Genomic DNA, 27714 nt, shown 5'->3' on the forward strand with positions numbered 1-27714 from the left:
TCCAAGACACGGGCATGACACGACGACAAGACTGCCAGCAACCCTCACGAACCACTCGAGAGAGGAGAGGAGAAATAAATTAAACAAGACAAAGAAAAGAAACTGAAAGGCTTAACTAAGTGTCTTGTCTACCCTACAACACCCCTCTCCACCCTTTCACACTCTTCTCCACCTCCACCTCCACCCTCTGCCCCCATTTCCTGTGCTACATCCCACACAAAGAGAGAGAGAGAGACTCTCTCCCTGACCCGTAACCCTATCACTGCCTAAAGGAAATCTGTGTCATCTCCCCCCATCCTCCCAGCAGGATACGCACACTCATCGCACACTCATCGCACACTCAATCACACATTCAATCACACATTCAATCACACATTCAATCACACACTCGCTAATATCTGAAGTGACCTTCAGAATGCCACTAAGCTTCCTGAGAGGTGCTTTGTGGGGCGGATGCTCTGTCTGTAACACGGACCCTCATACAGCAGTAGCCAAACACACACACACACACACACACACACACACACACACACACATACACAACACAAACACACACACACACACAAACACACACACACAGACACACAGACACACACAAACACACACAGACACACACAGACACACACACACACACACACACACACACACACACACACACACACACACACACACAGATACGTGTGGGCAGCATAAATACAAACACAGTGTTACACAGTGGACGTTATGGACATTAAGACTGGATGCTTGATTTTGGCTATGAATTATAAGCCTCCGCTTTTTTAGAATAAAAGAAAATAAATGAAATAATATATGGTTAATTGAAGTAATATGTTTCTAAACAATGTTGATTTTCCACACGACTGGCACTTGGGCAGTGGGTATTAGATTAAACCACCGTGGGTCTTTGGCAGACCAAGGTTCTGCAGTTAGTCCCTCAGAAGACATCCCCATTGCCCATGGAGACAGCCTTCCTTCCTGGGCATGAAGATTTCTTCTTCAAACTGTGTTTTGCCTCATAAAATATTGTTGGATTTCTTTATGAGGAAAAGCCTGAAAACACAGCAGCATAATAATAAAAATACAGCACACACGAGTAAAGGAATTTAAATCTAACTCCAGCAGACATATTTAGACAAACCCACACACGAGAAACCCACACACACGACAAATCACACACACACGACAAACCACACACACAAGACAAACCCACACACGACAAACCCACACACAAGACAAACCCACACACAAGACAAACCTACACACAAGACAAACCCATGCCAAGTGGAGTTGCCCTTTAAGATGTGCTGAAATATCTTTACACAGTACAGAGCTCAGATGCAAACAACAACAAACACAAACAACCTGGAAAATCTCGAGGCATCCAATGGCGAGTCCCGGATGGGACGTTTGAGGAACTCGTGCTCATCCTCTGTCCTTTACGATAAACCAACACTGCCCTCTGCTGGCTGACAGTAAACTGACTGAAGTTCATGCATTATTTTCCAAGTTGGCCTAAAACTACATTCTCATTATATTTAACTGAGGTCTCTTTGTTTATCTTGATGTAGCCAGCATTGCAAAACTGTGATCTGAACATTACAAGTAGTGTTTACAAAATCTTATACAAAATTCGACTATATTTTGGTCGTGTGTAAACTCTGTGTGTGTGAGCAGGCGAGGTGTAGCAGCTAGACGTGTCCTGTGATGGTTTACCTTTCAATTCTTGACCTGGTGAATACAGATACAATTAAAGTTTCAGCTCTTAAACCAAATGAAGATGAAACCGAGTACGGGCATCAAAGACAGATTTTTAAAGTTGGACAAAATTTGGACATGTACTACACCCTTAGGGGAGAGGGGGTAAGATGAATGTTCAGTTGCCCTCGGCTGGGGCATTACTGTAGCTGTGCTGTGTGTATGATTGAGCGTAACATTAACTCTAATGATGCTTAATCCAGCGTGTATCCAGAAGAGCCACTAGAGACCAAACGAGTCCAGTTTCCAGAACCTAACGACTGAGCTTACTGATGTTCACCGACACTAACTGTGCAGACAGTGGGTCGACAGTGCAAGCTCAGGATCAGTGAATGTGCATCTCGTCACACAGTTTGTACTATGAAGCCAAAAACTAAAAGTTTTCCCCCGAAACAGGTGACTGCGCCTTCAGGGAGGAAGTCCAAGGAGCAAGAACGCCGGAACATGGAAAGACTGGAAAACGTCGTGTGTCCTGGCGGATTCATGCTGACAGGAAGTCCAGAGAGGTGGTCACAGGCTGATTGCTCTGCAGGCTAACGCTGCAGGCGGGTACAGGTGCGATGATAATGTGGGGTGTTTCCACAGTGCATCGTCTGAGACAGCAGCCTCATGCCATGAGCACAAGAGGGTCCAGGAATGAGTCCTTAATCAAAGCCTGGCCTGATGCTCCTGAAGAACTGGGAGGTGAGACAGTGCCCCTGCAGACACGGCTGCAGATCACGATCCACCATCCCTGTCTGAGCTGAGCTTCTTCTCTTCTCTCTAAAGTCATAGAATGCATAATACAGCACAACCACAGATTTGATCACAAAGATAGAAGCTTTTTTCAGTTATTAGGAGTTTCATCACATGCTTGTCCAGAGCAACTTACAGGAGTGATTCTATATCCCTGTGGAAAATGTACCTTTCTGTTAAAACAGCTAGGCTAGAGTCTAAATGAAGTATGTGATTACTCTAAAGTGTCACACACACCTGCTAGAGGCAGGATGTCAGTGCATAGATTTATACACACAGTGAGCTCAAGTGCAGTTAGTGTTGTGATTTTAATTATTCTGCTTTTGTGTACTAATTCTAAGGAATCATCTGGGATCCTTCATAAATTGTCCACCCTGTTCACAGCATGCTTCTAATGTCAGCATGCTCGTTAAAGAGTGCTCATTAATGAGTGAACATTAAAGGGTGCTCGTTAAAGAGTGAACATTAAAGGGTGCTCATAAAAAAGTGAACATGAAGGGTGCTCATTAAAGAGTGCTCATTAAAGGGTGTTCCTCAAAGAGTGCTCATTAAAGAGTGCTAATTAAAGAGTGAACTAAGGGTGCTAATTATAGTGAACATGAAGGGTGCTCATTAAAGAGTGAACATTGAAAGGTGCTCATTAAAGAGTGAACATTGAAAGGTGCTCATTAAAGAGTGAACATTGAAGGGTGCTCATTAAAGAGAGCTTGTTAAAGAGTGCATATTCAGATGCTGTGTCATCCTCCAGACTCAATGCAGCACTTGTTAAAACTCTGAATCAAAATCGTAGGTAAGTGGATGTGTTGCGGCTTTATTGTGTTCCTGCGCTGGAACACTGACCTGAAGATTCTTTGATCCAGATCGCGTGAGTTCAGGCCCAAGTCTGAACCCCCCCATATGGTAATTAGGACCGTGTACAGCGTCGGAGGGAGGGCGGCTTTTCATCGCGTCTGTGGAGCTCTGCAGCTGTTGAGCAGTTGCTCTCCCAGAACACTGACGGGGTCCCGTGAGATGGGACCTACAGGACGGGAGGTGCTCTGTCACTCAGGGACAGGCCCTCCATCAGGCGGAAACATGCGGGATGACTAACATAAGTGGCCGTCAGGAAAAGCTTCTCACTTTCCTAGCCTTTAGCAAAGGGGCTTTCCTTTGTAGGAGCAAGATTCCCAAAAAGGAAAATCGAGGTTAGATGTGTTTAAAATGTAAGATGCCAAAATCCCTTTACAGAACTGAATGAACAGTCCTAAACCACATGTGTTGTGTGTTGGGTCAAAATAGGCAGAAATTGCTTGTCTGTGGTATATTCCTGTTCTTTAAGCTTATATAGTTTAAATTAGGGTTAAAATATGCAATCTATACATCCTGCAGTCTACACAACGTGTAAGTGAGAATATACCATACCTGTCTGGTAAACAAAAACAATTTGTCAAACATGAGAAGAAAAAGACCAGCGTGTCCTAGCAAACTGTGCTCAGTGTCTTTTCCCCGCGAGACTGAATGTAATCTTAACATGACGGAACCAGAAAGGTCAGAGAACCAATCAAAACTGAAAGATTATAAAAGATAATATATATTTCTTTTTAATCCATATTTGTAGCCTGTAACAGACAGTTGAATATGTTTTACTTCAAACAATTTCATTTCCAGATCAAACTGTCAAACTTTAAGAATGTAATATAAATAAACAACCCTTTTCTTACAGTGAACAGTCGTGTGTATATTAAAACGGTGCCTTCCACACAAGGTGTCATTCATATTACCACAGCATGTTTAACTGCACAGGTCAAAGGTTCGCTGAATGGTGCAGTCATGGCTCAGTCCCTCAGTGATGCACACATAGGACAGAAGTGTGTTTAACGAATATTTATGAAACTTCAGCGTTATCTGGCAAACGCTCCTCGTAAAACATACAAGCTAGCTGCTACATTTGCTTCGCTATGTCGTAATTATTACATTTGTGTATAGGCTGCTAAGAACAACACACATACAGAGAGAACTGCCTATGAACATCCATGATGACTTCATAACAAAGAAAATCCATATTTTAAATGCAGTCTGGTGGCTTGAATATTTATATGGCAACTTCCTTTTTTGATATAATATAAACAAGTAATACCACATATGCATCATCCCTGCAGAGAGAGAGAGAGAGAGAGAGAGAGAGAGAGAGAGAGAGAGAGAGAGAGAGAGAGAGAGAGAGAGAGAGAGAGAGAGAGAGAAGAGAGCGAGAGGGAGAGAGAGAGAGAGAGAGAGAGAGGGAAAAAGAGAGAAAGAGAGAGAGAGAGAGAACTAGAAAGTGGAAGAGCTTGTATCTATGCTGTGGCCCCACACAGCCTGACAGCTGTTGAAATCTCTTTGGGATCCTCTGGTCTTCCTGAGACCACAAAAGGCCATGTCTGTAGACACAAATAAACAGCGCATCTTAGAGTACAACAACAAACAACAATACAAACAACAATACAAACAACAATGACACATCAGCAGCTCGCACATGTAGATTTCATGTTTATTTAGGATTAAAATACTGAAGATATTTTAATAGTTCCAAGATATTTAAGTTAAAAACAATCGTGACATTCTTTCATCGAGTATATAAACACGACACTAAAGAATCAGTGGCATTAGGATTTTAACTTATTGTTTCGGACTTAAGTGTAAATGAACAGTCGATAAAACTGGGAAAACACTCACTCATACCAAATTTACAGGGTGTACAAAGGATTTCTCGTATCTGTCCTCTTGTAGCAGCTGTCGGAGGTGCGAGATGTAGCTGGATGCGAGTCGTAGCGTGTCCAGTTTGGAGAGTTTCGTGTCTGCTGGTACCCAGGGCAGACTGGTCTTCAACCTGGAGAACGCCTTGCTCAGCACCCGCATCCTGGCCCGTTCCCTTGCGTTGGCGGCGTTTCGTTGTGACTGCCTTCCTTCTTTCTGATGTTTCAGGCGCTTGCTGTTGGATCCTGGTCGCTGTCGTTTGTTTTTCGCCTCAAAACCGTCATCGTTACTGAACTCGTCTTCGGAGTTCTCCAGTGAAGGAAAAAGCGCATCCGGCCCTGGGTGCAGTACAGAGTGTTCACAGCGAGTGTCAATGCGCACGAGGGAAAGTTCGTGCATGTCCTCAGCATCACTCACTGACCCGGTGGACATCACAGCTGCACCTGCGAGAACTGACGTTTCCCTCCTGTTAAACAGGGTTAGTGTTTGTCGAAACTCTCCTCACTGTTAATGTTACCCTTACACCACCTGAATAAAGAATCCCTAAAGAAAAATCAATACAAATGCATTATTTAGTGCTCAAAGCTTGCGACGTTTTGAGTAAGTCTAAAAAAATAATAGCCTAGAATGCAAAATAAAGGTATTATTGACTGAGAAACACAAGCACCTCGTGTCTTTAATCTCTCTGGTGAGCTCAAATGAGACCTTGTCTCTTCTTTCACCCTTCACATTTAAACCTCGAGGTTTGGCAGTCGTTCTCCACACATGGGGGGTACACACACCCCCTTCACTCAAAACAGCGAAGTCTTGGCCTTACCAGCAGGACTATCAGCACAGAAGGAGGAGGTGAGTGGAGGAACTGATGTCAGATTACAGCAGTAACTATGTAGGCTAACGCTGTCTCTCGCAAAAGCATCAGAGAGAAACTTCAGAATGTTCTGAGTGATAAGAAGCATATCTTTGGATAAACAGAGTTTAAAAATATACAAGTTATTTTAATTCACATTGCAAGTCAAGACAGAATTATTGAAATCTTTCAACAGCACATACCGCAAAGGTACTTCATCTGAGACGTAAACTTGCACTTGTAGACACAGACCAGGCCTTTCATCTGAAATCTCCACTGAACACAGTCCACAAATGCACTGTAGGTAGATGGAGAAGCCTTATCAACAGTTCATAATGCATTGGGCATTTCACAGAGGTGTTGGGTTTCTGCTGCTGTGGGGCACTTTCCCACGCAGCCTGGGTGCCCTGGCCCAGCTGTCGGTCCTGGGTCCTGCATCTGCGGGATGGCAGATCTGGACTGATGACTCAGAGTCTGAGGGGGGGAGGGCCAAATATGAACATTAGCAGAAAGGAAGCGTGCTCAGAGCAACACAGGAACACAAATAATACATTTTTTAGCCACTAACATTATAATTAATTCTGATTTGGAATCAGTAGCCACACCTAAAAATTTTGGGTCCCTGTTAAAAGATCCCATAAGAGTACAGAGGTTTTCAGTTCTCATAAATTATTCTTTTTAATTTTTAATTTTTTAAAAGCTTTTTTGGTAATTGTTCTCATTTGTGTTGTTGAAACTGTAACATATCCAGATGGTGCCATGTTTTAATGGATCATAATCAAATGTTTCTATTATATCAGATGTTTTAACATATAGAGGAATCAGGTTCATTTTTCACAATTACTGGACTGCTGTTGCTTGGAGACGCCTTGTTTTTTAGGACAAAACCAAATTCCTGGTAGGGGAATAAACTTTGTGGGTAACAGATGCCTCCCAGGACATTTAGCTAAGATGCCCTCCAGGACTTTTAACAAATGCCCTCCAGGACTTTTAACAGATGCCCCACAGGATGTTTAGCTAATACATATTTCCACCATCCATCAGCTGGGCTGGAGACACTGGTAATACTGCGAGAAACCTTTCTGAAACTCTGAAAGGTTTCGTGTAATGGTATAATTTAAAAGTCCTATGCATTGAACATTACTTCACACGCACACACACACACACACACACACACACACACACACACACACACACACACACACACACACACACACGAAAGATACCAGAAAGTAACTGCAGTACACTGTAGTTAAAGATGTAATAAAAACTTCAGACACAAGGTTTTCAACAGCAGTGCATGGATAGTGTATATGTATAGTATCTAGTATATTAGTGTATAGTGTATATGTATAGTATCTAGTATATTAGTGTATAGTGTATATGTATAGTATCTAGCATATTAGTATTTTAGTGTATAGTGTATATGTATAGTATCTAGTATATTAGTGTATTGTGTATATGTATAGTATCTAGTATATTAGTATTTTAGTGTATAGTGTATATGTATAGTATCTAGTATATTAGTGTATAGTGTATATGTATAGTATCTAGTATATTAGTATTTTAGTGTATAGTGTATATGTATAGTATCTAGTAAATTTGTATATAATGTATACGTATAGTATCTAGTATATTAGTATATTAGTATATAGTGTATACGTATAATATCTAGTATATTAGTATATTAGTACATAGCGTATACGAATAGTATCTAGTATATTATTATATTGGTATATAGTTTATAGCATGTAAAAGGCTGGTAAGAGTGGAAAAAGTTCCCAGGACCCCACACCATTTCTAGTGAATCTGATCTGTTCTACTGGAGATCCTGTACTGGTTAGTGTGAAATCTAGATTTGATATCACAGTGGTAGACTTCAGGCAGCTATGATCTAACCCCAGCTGACCCAAAGGTTGCGTTTGTGCAGACTGGTGGGCGATTTGGGGCTGTGCTCTGAAGCTTGATTATCTATGGTGCTTATGGCCGCATCTGGGGTCGTACCCCTCAGATACAGCTCAGCTCTGTAACGTCTGGGGCCGTACCCCTCAGTTACAGCTCAGCTCTGTAACGTCTGGGGTCGTACACCTCAGATACAGCTCAGCTCTGTAACGTCTGGGGCCGTACACCTCAGATACAGCTCAGCTCTGTAACGTCTGGGGTCGTACACCTCAGATACAGCTCAGCTCTGTAACGTCTGGGGCCGTACACCTCAGATACAGCTCAGCTCTGTAACGTCTGGGGCCGTACCCCTCAGACACAGCTCAGCTCTGTAACGTGTGGGGACATACACCTCAGATACAGCTCAGCTCTGTAACGTCTGGGGCCGTACCCCTCAGACACAGCTCAGCTCTGTAACGTCTGGGGCCGTACACCTCAGATACAGCTCAGCTCTGTAACGTCTGGGGCCGTACACCTCTCAGACAAACCTCAGCTCTGCAATGTTTGTGTTGACTACATCCCCTGGCCATGTTTAGACAAACACATGCAGGGTGAAATATGACAATATGCGAATATGCTTGAGTTTCTGCAGTTTATACCAGAGTACAGCTCTTTGGCCTCTTTACTGGGATGTGTACAGAGCCACAGAATTCTCTAACAACTGGTGGTGTTCATAAAAGGGTTCACCGGCGTTCTAAAGCCTCGCAGCTCTGAGACTGACCTGACCAGTTCTGTCTCAGATGAGGACTCGGACTCACATTTCTCTCTCTGTCATAGGTCAGGAATGCTCCTTAATCCAACGCCAGACTCTCATACTGCTCTTAATCCAGCAGTGCTAAACTGTTCCACATGAAAACTGCACGTCGGCTGCACGGACTATGCGGGAAACAGGCGAATGTGTAAGTGGGGGAATGCTGAGTGAGTCTGAGTGGAGATGTGACTGAAATGATGCAGCGTGTACAAGGTAAAAGAACATGGCAATACAGAATCTGACATCTCAAACATATCCTAAGATGTTCAGCTTTTTTCAAGAAGGCTCTAGTGACAGCATGGCAGGTGGATATATTTTATTTTACCAGGATTTGTAACAGTAATTACAGGATTAAACAACAGCAAATGTAGATAATTCCAAAGTTTCCATGTAATGTCTAATTATGTGGGAATGGGGAGTTGGGAGGAGCACCAGCACAACTGTGTGAACTGGGCCAGGCATGAGAAATGTGACATTGTCTGTCATTAAGCACGATAAGGTTCACTGGCCAGTCCTCCCCTCCCCCCCCCCCCCTCTCTCTCTCTCTCTCTCCCTCTCTCTCTCTCTCTCTCTCTCTCTCTCTCTCTCTCTCTCCCTCTCTCTCTGTCTCTCTCTCTCTCCCCCCCTCTCTCTTTCTCTCTCTCTCTCTGTCTCTCTCTGTCTCTCTCTCTCTCCCCCCCTCTCTCTTTCTCTCTCTCTCTCTGTCTCTCTCTGTCTCTCTCTCTCTCCCTCTCTCTCTCTCTCTCTCTCTCTCTCTCTCTCTCTTTTCCTCCATCTCTGTCTCTCTCTCTCTCCCTCTCTCTCCCTCTCTCTCTCTCTCATTCTCCCTCTCTCTCTCTCTCTCTCTCTCTCCCCCCCCCTCTCTCTCTCTCTCTCTCTCTCTCTGTCTCTCTCTCTTTTCCTCCATCTCTGTCTCTCTCTCTCTCCCTCTCTCTCCCTCTCTCTCTCCCTCTCTCTCTCTCTCTCTCCCTCTCTCTCTCTCTCTCTCTCTCTCTCTCTCTCCCCCCTCTCTCTGTCTCTCTCTCTCTCTCTCTCTCTCTCTCCCTCTCTCTCTCTCTCTCTCTCTCTGTCTCTGTCTCTCTCTCTCCCTCTCTCTCTCCCTCTCTCTCTGTCTCTGTCTCTCTCTCTCCCTCTCTCTCGCTCCCTCTCTCTCTCTCTCTCGCTCCCTCTCTCTCCTCTCTCCTCTCTCTCTCTCCTCTCTCTCTCTCTCTCTCTCTCTCTCTCTCGCTCCCTCTCTCTCTCTCTCTCTCTCTCTCTCTCCCTCTCTCTCTCTCTCTCCCTCTCTCTCTCTTCTCTCTCCCCCTCTCTCTCTCTCTCTCTCTCTCTCTCTCTCTCTCTCTCCCTCTCTCTCTCTCTCTCTCTCTCTCTCTCTCTCTCTCTCCCCCCTCTCTCTGTCTCTCTCTCTCCCTCTCTCTCCCTCCCTCCCTCTCTCTCTCCCACTGTTCACTGCTATGGCTGAGTTGAGGAACAGGTGCAAGACAATGACATCAGCTTTCTTCCAGCCTTGTTCTCATGGTCACCATGAGCTCACAGCTGCCGCAAAAACAAGTGGTGTGTGGCAGCATCAAACCCTCCATGAGGAAGTTGAGTGGGATGTGGCTCACTGGCGTCTCCTCTCCACTAAACCCAACACAGCGGGAGGGTGCAGGACTGAGCTGAGCTCTGTTAGTGGGCTGCACTGAGACCTTAACATCACCATAAGAAAACCACTGGCAGTGTTGGAACTATGTTGATGCTTCCACCTCTGCAGTCATTAACCATGTGCTCTTTATCCAACGCAAATCAGCTACAATCAAACAACTCCTAGCATTCATATGAGTGATGAGTGTGACAAAAAGACAACAGAAAACCATGCAGTCCAGTAAAGTCCTGAAATACAGCCCTGAAGAGTGTAATACAGCCAATAGGAGTGTAATACAGCCACCCTTAAGAGTGTAATACAGTCCTGAAGTGTGTAAGCCAATAAGAGTGTAATACAGCCCTTAAGAATGTAATACAGCCAATAAGAGTGTAATACAGTGATTAAGAGTGTAATACAACCCTGAAGAGTGTGCTACAGTCCTGAAGAGTGTAATACATCCCTTAAGAGTGAAATGCAGCACCAAAGAGTGTACAACCACCCCGAGGAGTGTAACCCAATACTGGTTGTTATACTGGTTGTTATATTGGTTCTTATACTGGTTTTTATACTGGTTGTTATACTGGTTCTTATTGACTCTTTCTCTTTTTTTTTTGGTTTTTAAAAGATAATAAAGAAAATGTAGTTTTATTTCAAATACACAGCACACAAATTATGTTTGTGTAAGTGGTTTACAAGTAGTTGAAGAAAGTATGTGGTTTATTCTAATGACAGTGTTGAGCTGTAATTTCTATTTCCAAACCCATCCCATCTGAGCATATGACCCACATCATCAAGTGTGTCACATCTCATCATGTGCGAGCACAATTGCAAAGCCGGTTTTATGGTGATCCCTCAGTGCAGGTGCACATGAGAGGAACATTCTGCAGTGTGTGAAATCTCCATTTACAGCCTGATCAACACGTTGATTTGGTCAAATGCTGTCCACATTCACTTCTGTGTAGAGTGGATTTATTAACAGACAAGTGAATTATGGCCTCTGCCACATAAATTAGCATCACACTAACTTGACGTACTTGCTCTCTAGACATGATGAGTTTACCATTTGCTATTATAGAGCCTTCCAGGGTTATGAAATCCAGCTACAGCCAATGGGAAACAGTTTTGCTCCTGAAGTGACATTCTGGTGTGTGGGGTGATGTGTGGAGTGCTTCATACAACATGATTAAAACACACACATGTGTGTGTGTGTTAAGCGACGTTACTGCAAAAACAAAGACCAGAGTGATGTGTTTAATTTTAGATTCACTTTATAAGCTTCTGAGATCCAACGTAAAAGGTGCAGGCAGCATAATAAATAAACAAGTCACACAATACATAAGGTTTGACTAAATCTGGAACAGTTAAAAGACAGAGTTTGCAAGATTATTCATTTAAAATATAGAAATGTTCCAGACATGATTAATGTGTATATTATGCTATGTTTCAGACAGTGTTTGAAGGCATCTGACGTGATGTCATCAGGCGTGTCACCTCCTGGCTTTGAGGGCTTGCATCAGCGGGACCCATTTGGATTGGGTGGGGGCGCGGGCAGGGCGGGACAGGATGCGGAGGTCCTGCGGGCCGTCATACTCATCGGCCTCCGTGCTGATCTCCATCTTCTGGATAATGAGCTTGAGGAGAGTGTGCTGCTTCTCCAGCACTGAGGAGATCTCCTTCAGCCTTAGGGCACAGAGTTAAACTCCATAACGCCAGATCCCGATGTTTCAGGGTGGTGTAGTTACCATAAATGGGTTAATCAAATCAAAAAGATATGAAATGTGTCTACAAAGATCTTTATTGAAAAACATTTATCAGGACACCTCAATAATATAAAATTATTAAAATGAAATATGTTTTAAATTTGAAAAGCAGCTCAAACCATGTTTTTGGTCTGGCCATTATTTACCTTTTTATTCTGTGTTAGGTTTAATTTAAACTAATCTGAATTTCCCATTGCTTCTTGTTTAGTTCTAACATATAATTTTAAGTTTCTCATTTTTATAGTTCCATGGCTTGCTTTTACATTAACTACAGTTGCTGCTTTAAAAATCATTTAAGTATTAAAGCATGTAGGAAAGTGTGATTTCTGTCTTGTGCAATACTTACATTTACCACTAGGGGCAGCTCTAGCACAGTTTTACCCACCATCATGGCCAGAAAAGAGTATGAACGTGACCCATATCTCACTATGACTGCATAGGTGTCATAGTCGGAGGTTATTATTATCTATTTATCAGTCACCATATCTATAATGTCTTTTTAACATAACACAGCATGCAGTGTGTGTTCCAGCAGGCTTGTGTAGAGGAGGTTTGAATGAACACCTGTTCTTCTGCTTCATGACATCTCGCTCCGGGGCACTGCAGTGCTGAGATGGCATGGCCATGCAAGGCTGCACTTTGCTTTTCTCTTCCAAGTTCCAGAACTGCTCAATCATTCCCTGGAATATCAGGATCAGTCACCAGGTTTATATGAAAAAACACCCATATCCATGTTTTTAATAGGAGCACAGTAAAATGAATACATACTTAATAAAGCTATTGTGTGACTTTAAACCAAACAAATCACTCTCTCATCTGTTCATAATTTTATTCATACAAAGGTCTCTGACATCCATTCATAATTGTACTCATTCTAAACCTTCTTCTAAACTTGATAACCTATTCTCATCCAATTTCCACAAATGTTTACACTATTTTATGGTATGATAATAAAATAACCAAAAACTATAATTTTAAAACTGTGAAGACTAATTAACTGAATTTAAATTTCTGAATATATTGCATTGTTCTAAGGAGCCTTTATGAAGAATAGCTTTAGAAGGGACTGTTACTGACAGTAAGCTTGGCACACTTCCTGTTTGGGTACAGGACAATGCAGTGCTTGTCCACTCTCTTAAGGAACCAGTAGGGTAGTTTCTCCTCTAGCGTAGTATGGAGATCAATCGTGTGACAATGACTCGCATACATGATAAGCTTAACACAAATGTGGCTTAACATATTTAGATTGTTCTTGAAATGTAGTTCATTGACTATTGTTTTACCTGCATTGCAATCTCTTCAGTGCTGCATTCCTCTGCACCTCCGCAATGTCTCCCACTGCCAGACCAATCTGCAACACAACCCATCGGACCAAAAACAAACAGAGAACGCATCTGGGACCAATAAACACACACAGACCCATCTGGGACCAAAAACACACAGAGAACACATCTGGGACAAATAGACACACACACAACCCATCTGGACCAATAAACACACAGAACCCCTCTGGGGACCAATAAACACACCCAGAACCCATGTGGGGACCAATAAACACACAGAACCCATCTAATGACTAATAAACACACAGAGAACGCATCTGGGACCAATAAACACACAGAGAACCCATCTGGGGACCAATAAACATACAGAGAACCCTCTGGGGACCAATAAACACACCCAGAACCCATCTGGGGACCAATAAACACACCCAGAACCCATCTTGGAGCAATAAACACACCCAGAACCCACCTTGGGACCAATAAATACACCCAGAACCCATCTGGGACCAATAAACACACCCAGAACCCACCTGGGACAAATAAATACACCCAGAACCCATCTGGGACCAATAAACACACAGAGAATACATCTGGGACCAATCTGGAACAGCCCTTTTCCACTGGCTTGGTTCCATTGCTGGTGCCAAAATACCAAATGTTATCATGTTTTTCCACTGCAACATTACAGGTTCTCGGCCAGAAAAATCGGTGCCGTTCTGGGCCTATAAACTTACTGGTCTGGAACCAACTGGCATGCATGTGGCTGAATTGCAGAGACCTAGAAGCTGAAGGGTAGAGTCCATGTATACATACATGTAAAGAACCCAGCTGTTATTAAACCCATTAAACCCAAACACAGAACCCAGATGAAACCAGTAAACCCACAGACAGAACCCAGCTGAAATGTTGACGCCCCTAGCTGCAGTGCTAACAGGACGTTGACAGAGATGAGACATGGAGCTGTATTACCATCAGGTTCATGAGGAGGATCGGCATGAGGAGGACGAACATGACGAAGACGTAGTAGGTTATCTGAGGAAAGGCCAGCAGGCCGCGCTCGTACGCCTCCAGCACGGAGCTCTGGTAGTTCAACTCCCCGACGGTCATCACAAACGTCTGTGCCACAGACAGGCTGATGGAGCTAAACTCCTCCTGGTGAGAGACAGCATGTGCGTGGTGTGTGTGTGTGTGTGTGTGTGTGTGTGTGGTGTGTGTGTGTACGTGTGTGTTGTGTGTGTGTGTGTACGTGTGTGTGCGTGTGCGTGTGTGTGTGTGTGTGTGTGCGTGCGTGCGTGTGTGTGCATGTGTGTGCTGCGACATACGCGATGAAGCATGAGGGCGTGGAAGGACAAACCAAAAGCCAGCAGGAGGAAGACGAAGAGGATGATAACGCTGACCAAAGTCTTTATGATCTCCCCAAACATTACCACGTAAATACCAAACCGCTCGAACCTGCCAGAAAGACACGAAGTGAAAGGCACTGCAACAGCCATCATGCTGGATTATACACTAACAACTCTCTTTGTTGTTACATTACATAACAGCTGACTCATGAAACTTAATTCAGAGACAGGTGTGCGATGTTTTATGTACATGTACTTTTTAGCCTGTGGCACTGTTTAAATTACCTCATATGCTACTAATTATATAAAATTAATTGAGTTTAAAAAATGATTGACTGAAGTTATTTAAGATGGAGTGTGTTGCCGGACCTCTGGAAATAGAGGAGGAAGTTGATCCAGGCGAAGAGGATGGCCAACGCACCCGCCTGCCAGTGCCACGTGTCCTCGGTGCTGAAGCAGACTGGCACGACGAAGGTGAGGGAGCACACGGCTGTGCTCCAGTCCGACATGTTCGTCGAATCCATGAAATATTTCAGTCGCTTGAACCCAAAAGACGGGGTGTGAGAATGTACTGAGCACTGCTGTGTGTGAGAACGTACTGAACACGGCTCTGCTCTGTATGTGTGATCTAAACACTGCATGTGTCTGTGATCTGAACACTGTGTGTGTGTGTGTGTGTGTGTGTGTGTGTGTGTGTCTCATCATAGTAAGTAAAGGTGTCTGGACTTGACATCAATTACTGACTAGGCTTCACCACTTTAACTCTCTTCCAGAGAGAGTTAATTTGACTTACCCACAGAGGACAAGTTCACCTGCGCAACATATGACTGACCGAGAGAGATACAGTGCCTCAGGCCTGAGTGCTGTGTGATGGCTCATCCCATGGTCCACTTTCACCATAGAGGAGAATTTATGTCAGAGGGCAACACAGAAAATGATGAAATGACCATTACCTGCTGAGCCATCTGTACCAGCTCTTTACAAATGGCATACACGTTCATGACGAGGACCATGACAATGCAAACAGAAACCATGCAGCTTTGCTGAAAAAGACAGACAGAGACAGAGGAAGACATAGATATTAACTTAATCTTTCTATAAAATATTAATCTTCAGCCTTATCTAACATAGTCCAAGAATGTTCCATTTAAAGATAAATAAAGGATTTATGCAAATAAAGCTGACCTGGTAGAAAGGTCGGCATGCCCATGTGCTGTTAGAATAAACACATAAAACAGACTTATATCGCTCTTCTTAATGGTCCAAATATTGCTCATATTATGAAGTAAAGATGTTTGGCAGTGCACGAATAATTGTATGATTACCGTGACTGTGTCAGCAGTTTAATGGAATAGGCCATTCCTAAAACTAAATGGTGTTACATTAAGACAAATCATTGTATAAGTAGATTAAAATGGGTTTGCCAAGGGTGGCGGTCACCATGTGAGTGAGAGCTTTAATGAACAGAGGCTGCTTTGAAAGTGACAGAGCAAATGGGACACGTCAGAGGTCGTCATGAAGGACATTATGAATAATGGCACCTAAACCAGGCTAGAGAAACAGATCTGGACCCCAAGGGCGCAGAATCATGGGTCATTCTGAAAGAGGTGACATCACTAGCGGACTTTAATAAGATCCTTTATGTTTTCACTGTATACGCTATATATCAGACTACATATATACATCAGCCCTAGACATCACTATCAGTCAATACACTATACATCAGCCACTATATACATATACATCAGCCATAGACTATATGAACACTATATATCAGTCAAACACTATAAACACTGTATAACAGCCAATATACTATATACACTATACATCAGCCCATAGACTATATGCACACTATATATCAGTCAATACACTATAAACACTGTATATCAGCAATACACTACATACACTATACATCAGCCCATAGACTATATGCACACTATATATCAGTCAATACACTATAAACACTGTATAACAGCCAATATACTATATACACTATACATCAGCCCATAGACTATATGCACACTATATATCAGTCAATACACTATAAACACTGTATAACAGCCAATATACTATATACACTATACATCAGCCCATAGACTATATGCACACTATATATCAGTCAATACACTATAAACACTGTATAACAGCCAATATACTATATACACTATACATCAGCCCATAGACTATATGCACACTATATATCAGTCAATACACTATAAACACTGTATAACAGCCAATATACTATATACACTATACATCAACCAATACACTACATACACTATATATCAGCCAATAGAATATATATCAGCCAATACACTATATACACTGTATATCAGCCAATATACTATATACACTATACATCAGACAATACATTAAATATAATATACTCATTAGCCGATACACTATCACTCATGTTAAGTGGCATGATTATGAGGCTGCATGTCCCCACTCGAGGACCTGAGCTCTAACTGCCTTAGGTACATACAACTTCCCCAGAGGGCCTCCACCCGGGTCTGGTTCAGCAAGGAGAGCCTGACGTACTGCCTTCTCAACCCCCCACTGGATTGGCGCTATAACGTGAGCCCTGGGGATAACGGTTGAGGGTGGAGCAGAAGAAGGCGAGGATTCCCACTGGTGGGAGAAAGCATCTGGTTTGGCATTCTTATTGTCTGGCCGGTAGGATAAAATGAAGTCAAATTGGGCAAAGAACAGTCTCCATCTGGCATGGCGCAGATTAAGTCACTTGGCCTGCTGTATGTAGGCCAAGTTCTTGTGGTCCATCCAGACCAGGAAGGGGTGTTTTGCCCCCTCCAGCCAGTGCCTCCACTCCTTGAGGGCGAGCTTAATTGCCAGCAATTCATGGTTGCCCACATTGTAATTCTTTTCTGCAGGAGACAGACGCCAAGAGAAGTAGGCACAGGGATGCAGTTTCTTGTCCTTTCCTGATCGCTGGGACAGAACTGCACCAATGCCCACCTCAGATGCATCCACCTCAATGACAAATGTAAGCTCCATGTCACGGAGCTGAAAAATAGGAGCCTTGATCAGGCGATGTTTCAGCTCTTCAAATGCCTGTTGGGCTCCGGTGGACCAGCAGAACCGACGCGACGCCTTCCTGGTCAACGCGATCAGTGGGGCTGCAACTGCACTAAAGTTCCTAATGAACCTGCGGTAAAAATTCGTGAAGCCCAGGAAGCGTTGGACCAGATGCCCCAAGGTGGGTCTAGGCCAGTTCTCTACAGCCCGCACGTTGGTGGGGTCCATGCACAACTTATTGTGGGGGATGACAAATCCCAAAAAGGAGATGGTACGGACATGGAACACTGACTTCTCCAGCTTGACAAAGAGGTGGTTCTCCAGCAGAAGCTGGAGGACTCGCATAATATGGGTAACATGTTCATCTACCATTTGGCTATATATTAGGATGTCATCTAAGTAGATGAACACATATCTGTCAAGGTCTTCCCTTAAGACCTCATTGATATACTGCTGGAAGATTGTGTGTGTGTCCATCAACCCAAACGGCTTGACAAAATATTCTTAGTGCCCAGAGGGGGTAATGAATGCCGTCTTCCACTCATCTCCCTTGCGGATTCTCACCAAGTTGTAGGTGCTGCACAGGTCCAGTTTAGTAAAAACAGAAGCCTGTTGCAGCGCCTCAAAAGCTGAGGTCATAAAGGGGCAATGGATAGCGGTATAAGGCCCTGGTAGTCTATACAGGGGCGTAGCCTGCCGTCTTTCTCCCCGGCAAAGAAAAACCCCATGCCAGCTGGGGAATTAGATGGCCGGATGAACCCTAGGGCTAAGGCCTGACATTCAGGCCCCAAAAGGGAGAATAAGTGACCTCTAGGGGGACTGGAGCCCAGGAGGAGGTTTATGGCCATGTCATATGGCCAGTGGAGATGCAATAGTTGGGCCTTCTGTTTGCTAAATGCTCCCCTAAGTTCCCAGTATTCCTGGGGTACTTGAGGCAGGTCCGGGCCATTGGGATTATGACCGAACCCGGACAGAGGCTTGGGTAGCTGCAAACAGGAGGTCTGACATGTCAAACCCCAAGACAGCACTGACCGGCTCAGCCTGTCTACATGAGGATTATGTTGCTGAAGCCAGGGGTATCCCAAAATCAGTTGCAAGTCAGAAGCTTGGATAATAAACAGCGCAATCTGTTCGGTGTGTGGGCCGACTTGCAACATGACTGGACGAGTCTGATGACTAACAACCCCTGGCTCAAGGGACTGACCATCGATGACAGCAGTGGGTAGAGGTTCGTCCAGTGGAACCATGGCAGGTGTGTTCGAGATGCATTGGCTGGGGTCCGGACTCCCTCTGCTCGTCAGGCACATGAACAGGGCTAAGGGTGTACGGAGCTCTGCGAAAGTCTCGACTGACCTGTGGTCCCCGTGCTCTGCACCTCTCCCGTACATGATTGTCAATTCGCAACACCGGATCGATCAGGATGTCGAGAGAGGCGGGAGTATGTCAGTGGACCAGTTCATCTTTAAGCTCCTCGCTGAGGCCTTGGTGGAAAGCAGCCATCAGTGTTGTGGGATTCCACCCACTCTCGCAGAATTCGATGGTGTAATCAGCCACTGCTATTTTTCCCTGACGTATATTAATGAGACAGGAGACCGTCTCCCCTCTAGGGACTGTATAGTCAAATATCTGCTTGAGCGCAGCAGCAAACTCTGCCAAAGTGGAACATACATCAGTTTGGTGCTCCCAGACCAGGGTGGCCCATGCCAGAGGCCGCCCAGTCAGAAGGGAGATGATGTACGCCACCTTCACTTGCTCTGTGGGGAACCAAGAGGGCTGTTGCTCAAAAGCCAGTGAGCATTGAAGGAGGAACCCCTTACAACCTCCTGCCTCACCAGCATAGTGCTCAGGCACAGGAAGCAATGGCTCTGAAAGCAGGATAGGCAGGATTTGGGCTGGCTCTGCTGCAGAAGAAGGTGCAGGTGTTTGTATAGCATCAGGGCTAGTCCATACCAAGAGGTGTGTCAGGCCCTGTTATTGAGAAACAATCAGTTGCAGGGCCTGCTCATGTCAACCAGTGGTTACCACCTGATTAGTCAGAGCAACCTTTACCTGTTCTAAGTACAACTGCTGTGCTGGGTATTTCTGTAATGGTGCTCAAACCCAGGTTAGATAGGTGATGACACCGACACTCTGCTACCACACTTTAATGATGGTGGGCCCCAGTTAGATCTAAGAACAGGAAAAACAAGAGAAGTAAAAAACCAACGTTGGGGAGATGGGCCCCGGCCACTTTGCTGCAAGGCAAACGAGCTCCCACAACACTGCAGCAGCCAGAAAACAACCTCCGCATATATCGCACTTCAAAGGAATGGAGGACGACAAAACGAGAGGAAAAACTAAACACCACACTGAGCATGGGAAAAGGGAAAACAAAAGATGCCATGGAAAGAATGGCAGCCTCGATGCACTGAGGAAAACCAAACTCTAAAACTTCCCAAACAAAACCAGAAAACAGGGAGGAGCTTTAGTGGTTAAGGGGACCCTCAGGAGAGAGACAGACTTGAGTGGGAAAACTGGAGAAGAGAAGGGATGTGTAAAAACACGGACACCCTCGCAGAGCAGAAGAGAGGCTCACAGACCTCAATACCCAGAGTTACCGGCTAGGAGCTTGGCTCAAAACTTCAGCAAAGACCCAGCACTGAATGACTGGGTCACTGGGCTTATATAGACCTAGCCCAGCTGTTGGGCATCAAGCCTGATTGGTAGTGTGCCTGACTCGAGGCCTCCCTCTGGCCTGGTGCCAACCCTTACAATGGTAGAGCAAAAGGAAAACTAAAACAGACCAAAAACTACCTCTGAAATGAGCATTGGACAAGCTAGATGCAGATGGCGGAGTCCAGAGGAATCCTGAGTAAACTCTGAAGAGAGTCTGAGGGAACTCAACAAGAAGGGAGAAGGTGGGACTCAAGGCTGTAGGGAAGCTCGAGAGCCAAAAGGAAGCTCTTGATGTTCTTCTGCAGAACACTGAACACAGGAGAGTCTGGGAGCTGCTCTTAACATGCCAGGAGAGCAGGTGGCTGATTACCCCTGATTACCACATAGGTACTCACCGTCTCCCTCTGGTGGCTGAAGGAGATCTAGCAGATGGCTAGCCCTTATTACATTGTATATCTAAATATACATTAGATAATAAATCTCTTGATAAAGATGGCATGTCAATAGACAGCCAAAATCACCTGGAAAAAATGGACATTTAATGCAAAAAACTATTTGAGACTGCCTTCAGCCATCAGTGGGAGTTATTATCATTTCTATACCGTGCGGAAGGAAGTGGGCTCTATGGTGACATCTGTGCTGTTGATGGAGATGTTTTGGGTGGGCTTCAGGTTGATGATAAGGTACGTGAGGGGCAGGAGACCAAGCAGGTACACCGCTAGATTGAGTAGATGAGCTTTGCTCCCATAAGCTTTCCTGCCAAACAGAACACAGGACTATGAGTAGGACACCCTCTAGTGTTGAGGTGCAGGTGTGCTGGATACATTACAGTTAAACACAGGCACTTGGGATATATTATAATAGAGTTAATCTCAGGTGTTCTGGGTACATCAGAGGTAAGTACAGGTGTTCTTGGTGTATTAGAGTTAATCTCAGGTGTTCTGGGTGTGTTAGAATTAATCTCAGGTGTTCTGGGTGTGTTCGAGTTAATCTCAGGTGTTCTGGGTGTGTTCGAGTTAATCTCAGGTGTTCTGGGTGTGTTCGAGTTAATCTCAGGTGTTCTGGGTGTGTTAGAATTAATCTAAGGTGTTCTGGGTGTGTTAGAATTAATCTCAGGTATTCTGGGTGTGTTAAAATTAATCTCAGGTGTTCTGGGTGTGTTAGAGTTAATCTCAGGTGTTCTGGGTGTGTTCGAGTTAACAGAAATATAAAAGAACAATTGTAAAAATACTTTTTTTCATTTATTCAGTGGAACTTAATGAAAAGTTTAAAAGATTAAAAAGTATGAATGTAATGCACAAATATGAATGAAAACACTGTGAGCAATTGAACAATTTATTCAGTGCTAAAGGCCTTGATGGTGTAATATTGCTCTTCATAAAACCTCTACAGTTTATTTGATTTGAGGGAAGTTGTGCTGTTGTGTCTTTAAAGAACCAACCACTTCATCCCTAAGTACTTCTGACACACGGGATGGGTGAGAAGGTCCAGTCTCTTGTACTGCACCATAGCCTGTAGAGACAGGAGGACAGGACACACACACACACACACACACACACACACACACACACAAACACACACACACACACACACACACACACACACACACACACACACAGTCTCTGGAATAATACTCTCAGATGTGACCTGTCTCTGGAGAAACACAATCAAATGTGACCTGGCTCCAGAGCTCAAACATGACCTGTCTCTGGAGATACACCCTCAGACGTGACCTGTTTCTGGAGGTACACCCTCAGACGTGACCTGTCTCTGGAGATACATGCTCAGACGTGACCTGTTTTCTGGAGGTACACCCTCAGACATGACCTGTCTCTGGAGATACATGCTCAGACGTGACCTGTTTCTGGAGGTACACCCTCAGACATGACCTGTCCTCTGGAGATACATGCTCAGACGTGACCTGTTTCTGGAGATACACCTCAGTAACGTGACCTGTTTCTGGAGGTACACCCTCAGACGTGACCTGTTTCTGGAGGTACACCCTCAGACGTGACCTGTTTCTGGAGGTACACCCTCAGACGTGACCTGTCTCTGGAGATACATGCTCAGACGTGACCTGTTTCTGGAGATACGCCCTCAGACGTGACCTGTCTCTAGAGATACACCCTCAGACGTGACCTGTTTCTGGAGGTACACCCTCAGACGTGACCTGTTTCTGGAGGTACACCCTCAGACGTGACCTGTTTCTGGAGGTACACCCTCAGACGTGACCTGTTTCTGGAGGTACACCCTCAGACGTGACCTGTTTCTGGAGGTACACCCTCAGACGTGACCTGTTTCTGGAGGTACACCCTCAGACGTGACCTGTCTCTGGAGGTACACCCTCAGACGTGACCTGTCTCTGGAGGTACACCCTCAGACGTGACCTGTCTCTGGAGGTACACCCTCAGACGTGACCTGTCTCTGGAGATACACCCTCAGACGTGACCTGTTTCTGGAGATACACCCTCAGACGTGACCTGTCTCTAGAGATACACCCTCAGACGTGACCTGTTTCTGGAGATACACCCTCAGACGTGACCTGTTTCTGGAGGTACACCCTCAGACGTGACCTGTTTCTGGAGGTACACCCTCAGACGTGACCTGTTTCTGGAGATACACCCTCAGACGTGACCTGTCTCTGGAGGTACACCCTCAGACGTGACCTGTTTCTGGAGGTACACCCTCAGACGTGACCTGTTTCTGGAGGTACACCCTCAGACTTGACCTGTCTCTGGAGATACACCCTCAGACGTGACCTGTCTCTGGAGGTACACCCTCAGACGTGACCTGTCTCTGGAGATACATGCTCAGACGTGACCTGTTTCTGGAGATACACCCTCAGACGTGACCTGTCTCTAGAGATACACCCTCAGACGTGACCTGTTTCTGGAGATACACCCTCAGACGTGACCTGTTTCTGGAGATACACCCTCAGACGTGACCTGTCTCTGGAGGTACACCCTCAGACGTGACCTGTCTCTGGAGGTACACCCTCAGACATGGGCCTCTGCCCTAAAAGCATGGTCTGAATTATAAGTTCCTAAATGTGTGCATTCTGTCTGGTAAATACAAACTTTCTCTGCCTAGCCATCTTTGTTTGTAAAGATGACATTCTTAGTCTATTAGAAAGCCTGGTGAACTTACTACATCTAAAACTTCTCAATGCCTTCACTTTTAATATACTATGTTGTGTATAGCCAGTAGTGCTGTGGGGCAGAGGTGTGTGTACACAACTGTAGCTCACATTAAGAGCTGCCAGAGGCTGAATGTAGAGAGAACTGTCTGTCTGAGAAAACTTCTGAAACTTCACTGGAGCCTGCAGCCACTTGAAACTGTATGTGATCTGCAAACAAAGGCATTCATATTTAAGCACAGAACCTATGATATAAACATCAGCTTCATTAAGACAACAATATGCAAATTATATCTTTTTAATTAATGCTGTGTTGTTCAGAGTGTGAGGTTTGCACACAGCTTACATGGTAGTCGATACTGTTGGGATCGTGATCGGATTCCGTCATCGACAGGTCCAGAAGGTGCTGAACAGAGCAGAGACATGTGTGTTTTCTTAGTGTACACTGCACATCAGTGTTGCCTGACACACTTCAGAAGGTATTAGGTGAACTGCCAGACCTTGACGGACTCCGGGAGAAACTCTATTAAGTCAAGAACAACACAGCGTCCGGAACCCCTTTTAAATAGACTCAAGGCCTCGTCACATCTGCAATGAATCGACACAGTTAAGGCGTCTGGCATCATGAAATATATTGTACCACTCAGAGAGAGGGACCAAAGACCCCAACCATCGTTCAGTGCGAAGCAAGCCAGGAAGTTTCACGCTGTCTCACCTCTCACTGTGTATCGTGGCGTTGGCTACATCTTTTCTCCCATTTCTCACTGCCTCGTGTATGAAGGAAGTGTCGTTTTTGCTGAGAGTGATCTGAGCACCGCTGTTCAGAAGCAGTTTGACGGCGGCAACGTGCCCTTCGCGTGCAGCTATGTGCAAAGCTGTGTTCTGCTCAAGTGCACATGGACACATGCAGAAGAGACACACACCACAGCTCAGATCCGTTCGCAAAGTGTAGTACGATGAACACTCTCTGAGTATTACCCTGAACACTCTCTGAATGAATTACCCTGAACACTCTCTGAATGAATTACCCTGAACACTCTCTGAGTATTACCCTGAACACTCTCTGAATATTACCTTGAACACTCTGAGTATTACCCTGAACATTCTCTGAATGAATTACCCTGAACACTCTCTGAGTATTACCCTGAACACTCTCTGAGTATTACCCTGAACACTCTGCTAATAATTCTCTTGAATAAGTTGTTACATATATATTATAGCAGCTCACTGAACTCTCTGTATTTTGCGGTGTATGATGTTTTGGGGAGGGAAACATACATACATGCAATACACAGCAGAATAGCCCAGAAAAAGTGCTACTTGCAACATATTTAAACCAAAGGTTTGGACAGATACATACCACCTAAACTTTTGGCATTTATAAGGTATTGCAAGAAATGCCATCACGCTGTTTGTAAGCAGGTTGCATACCCCCTCCTCATCCGTGCTGTCCATCAGTTTGATGTTGCCTGCCAGCAGGATCTCCATGGTCTTGGTGAAGCCCTCAGCCGTCGCATGGTGCAGACATGACCATCCTTTATAGTCACTGCAGAGCACAACACCAGACACCCAGCAGTCCTGATGACATCATCAAGCAACCTACATACCTGATTACCTCATCAAACACCCAGAAGTCCAGACATCAGTAACAGCTTGTTACACACACACACACACACACACACACACTCAATCTCTCTTCCTAGTTAGTCTTTGAATATAGTTGTATCATCATGGCATGTGTGACTAAAGTCATTAAACCTTTCTACATGCTGGTAAGAATATTCTTATAACATTATAGTCAAAAATGACTGAAATTCAATTTCCCATGTTTGATTTCTACCTCCAGTGTTACAGAATCTTACAGGTGTAATCACAGATGGTGATGAGGTAGACAAGATCTCACACTCAGAATGATGGTAACAGGAAAAATGCAAAATGCTGTTTAACGTAAAAGAGCAAGACCCCAGACAACAGGCAGTCCCCATGGAGACCATCATCACTAATGGCCTCCAATTAGACAGTCTGCAAGCAAACCAGTAAAGCCAGTAAAAGCTCCATTAGATATCTGCATTCTCCAGTTCTGCCCTTCCTTCTGTAGCTGCCATTACCGGACCTCTTCAGTGCCAAACTATAGATCAGGAATGTCACAGACTGTATTGTACATTTGTCTTAGAATTATGCATCTACACAGCCCATAATGCTTTCTCTACATTTTTAGCATATTTTATAGGTGGTTCTATTTATGTCCTGTGCTGTTAAACACATTGTCCCCTGAAGGACAATAAAGGTCAGAACTGCAGTGAACAGCATCTGAGGATCAATGCCACAACCCTGCACTCTGCACCCTGCACCGGCCTGTCCAGGGGCTTTTACTAATAACAACGGTTACAACATGGCAGTAAGTCATGGAGGTTCAGCGTCCCAGGCTGCAGCGCGCTGTCGGCCGGGCTGGGCTGGGCTCACACGTACTTCTGAAACAGAGCTCCCCTCCGGAGCAGCAGTTCCACCACTTTGGTGTGACCCCCCCCAGAGGCCAGGTGGAGCGGCGTCAGACCATTCTCATCACCCTCGTTCAGCAGCCTGGAATCGGTGATGGTGTCCAGAAGCCTCTGGCATGTGTTAACACGTCCGTACCTGAGATTAATGGAGATACAGAGACCACAGGGCCCAGATTCACTAATTAGGTTCCTTTTGTAATATACTAAAAGTACAGTGTGTGGAGAGACAGTGTAAGTGCAGGTCTCTCACTCTGCAGCAAAGTGAAGGGCTGATTTTTTCTGCTTGGACTTGTGGCTCAGGCTGATGTTGAGGCCCAACATGTTCTGAACAGAGTTGTGGATGCCCAGTTTACAGGCGTAGTGAAGAGGAGTGCAACCATCTGAGTCTTCCTCGCTCAGAAGCTCTCTCACCGCCTTGCTCTGCAGTAGACGACCAACACTTAACACACACAGAGGAGCAGTAGACCAACACAACACACACACAGACTTAACACACACAGAGGAGCAGTAGACCAACACAACACACACACAGACTTAACACACACAGAGGAGCAGTAGACCAACACAACACACACACAGACTTAACACACACAGAGGAGCAGTAGACCAACACAACACACACACACAGACTTAACACACACAGAGGTGTTGGATGTGGTCTGATATTTTACTGCCATGACACCAGACTGAGAGCCCTTGATCTTTTAACTACTTTTAAGAAGACAGTTAAAGCTTTGTTATTTTCTAAGTCTTTTAAATAAACTGCTTTTCCTCACCTGTTTCTAAAACATCGTTCTTCACTTATAAATGTGCACTTTGTTTTACTTTTGTAGTTTCACTTTTATTGAAGGGTAGGGTTATTTAACTCCATTTTAAAACATATATATTTTTTTACATTTTCTTTTCATTTCTTTGGTAAGTACCTTCCTGAGGTAATAGGTCTAGGATTTAATAATCTTTGTTATCCTTCTATATATTCTCTATTTTCTGTAAAGCAATTTGTAACTGTGTTTAGGAACGTGTTACACAAATATAGTTTATTATTATTATTATTATTATTATTATTATTATATAAATATTATATGCTGGAGTAATTACAATGAATATTCTCTTATTTGAAAGCATAAACCAGGCTGTACGCTGGCACACCTGCAGGATGTTTTCAGGAAGGTTCCTCAGACCTTTTGGTTGGAGAACGACATGATGGAGGAAGCTGCACCCTGTTTTGTCTTTGACTCTGACATCTGCACCTGATGCAACACAGTGAAAGCCGTCTTAACACCGAGCACTATCGTCCTGCGCGTTTATTTATTGGCTGTATGGTCAGATGCAGCTTAGGAGAACTCCCACCTTTTGACAATAAAAAGGAAACTGTTTTCCAAGCGCTGCATGTGGTTGCCAACAGCAGTGGGGACAGACCCTTAATGTCAATGCAGTCCATGTCTGCTCCCTTACCAAAGAACAAAAGGTCACGCGGTGAGTTACAGGTTTTGTCCAGGACGTGAGAGTGCACCTGGTGGCGTCTTCTGTTTGGTTTATCGCAGATGTCTATCAAAACACTGAGGCGGGTGTCTGAACATAACGAAACTTTTCCCAGCGCACTCATAGAGAAGAGGAGGGGAATGACTGTGCAATATTTAC

The 27714-nt window shown here is 44.5% G+C and overlaps 2 protein-coding genes across 4 annotated transcripts in view; both read right to left on the minus strand.

Moving 5' to 3' along the window:
- Window positions 1-4734: 4734 nt before the first annotated feature.
- On the minus strand, window positions 4735-6313 carry LOC113586846 (transcription factor 21). Its single transcript, XM_027025223.2, has 4 exons — window positions 6253-6313; window positions 5870-6027; window positions 5188-5745; window positions 4735-4886 (listed from the first exon to the last, which is right to left on the minus strand). The coding sequence occupies exons 3-4, from the start codon at window positions 5632-5634 to the stop codon at window positions 4803-4805; spliced, it is 531 nt and encodes a 176-aa protein (XP_026881024.2). The 5' UTR covers window positions 5635-5745; window positions 5870-6027; window positions 6253-6313; the 3' UTR covers window positions 4735-4802.
- Window positions 6314-11612: 5299 nt separating this feature from the next.
- Window positions 11613-27714, minus strand: part of trpa1b (transient receptor potential cation channel, subfamily A, member 1b) — a 23173-nt gene continuing 7071 nt past the window's right edge. For 2 of the 3 annotated variants that reach the window (XM_035525890.1, XM_035525892.1), the window contains 17 exons: window positions 27424-27523; window positions 27223-27323; window positions 26324-26493; window positions 26045-26209; window positions 25007-25121; window positions 24291-24457; window positions 24076-24163; window positions 23922-23981; window positions 23687-23785; window positions 21881-21951; window positions 21042-21195; window positions 15702-15791; window positions 15118-15287; window positions 14728-14857; window positions 14375-14557; window positions 13407-13473; window positions 12831-13308 (listed from right to left, as the gene is read on the minus strand). In XM_035525890.1, the coding sequence (XP_035381783.1) occupies window positions 13286-13308; window positions 13407-13473; window positions 14375-14557; window positions 14728-14857; window positions 15118-15287; window positions 15702-15791; window positions 21042-21195; window positions 21881-21951; window positions 23687-23785; window positions 23922-23981; window positions 24076-24163; window positions 24291-24457; window positions 25007-25121; window positions 26045-26209; window positions 26324-26493; window positions 27223-27323; window positions 27424-27523 (1953 nt within the window). In that variant the 3' untranslated portion in view covers window positions 12831-13285. Of the gene's footprint in view, window positions 12043-12686; window positions 12803-12830; window positions 13321-13405; window positions 13474-14374; window positions 14558-14727; window positions 14858-15117; window positions 15288-15701; window positions 15792-21041; window positions 21196-21880; window positions 21952-23686; window positions 23786-23921; window positions 23982-24075; window positions 24164-24290; window positions 24458-25006; window positions 25122-26044; window positions 26210-26323; window positions 26494-27222; window positions 27324-27423; window positions 27524-27714 lie in introns of those variants that run through there. The other variant, XM_035525893.1, reaches the window with a different exon arrangement.

This window comes from Electrophorus electricus, chromosome 5, assembly GCF_013358815.1.
Source record: "Electrophorus electricus isolate fEleEle1 chromosome 5, fEleEle1.pri, whole genome shotgun sequence".
NCBI classification, from domain to species: domain Eukaryota; kingdom Metazoa; phylum Chordata; class Actinopteri; order Gymnotiformes; family Gymnotidae; genus Electrophorus; species Electrophorus electricus.

Coding starts and splice junctions, on each gene's coding strand:
- LOC113586846 (XM_027025223.2), bottom strand. CDS start 5,634: ATGTCCACCGGGTCAGTGAGTGATGCTGAGGACATGCACGAACTTTCC. Junction 4,887..5,187: donor TTGTACACCCTGTAAATTTG/GTATGAGTGAGT, acceptor TTGTGTCTACAG/ACATGGCCTTTTGTGGTCTC.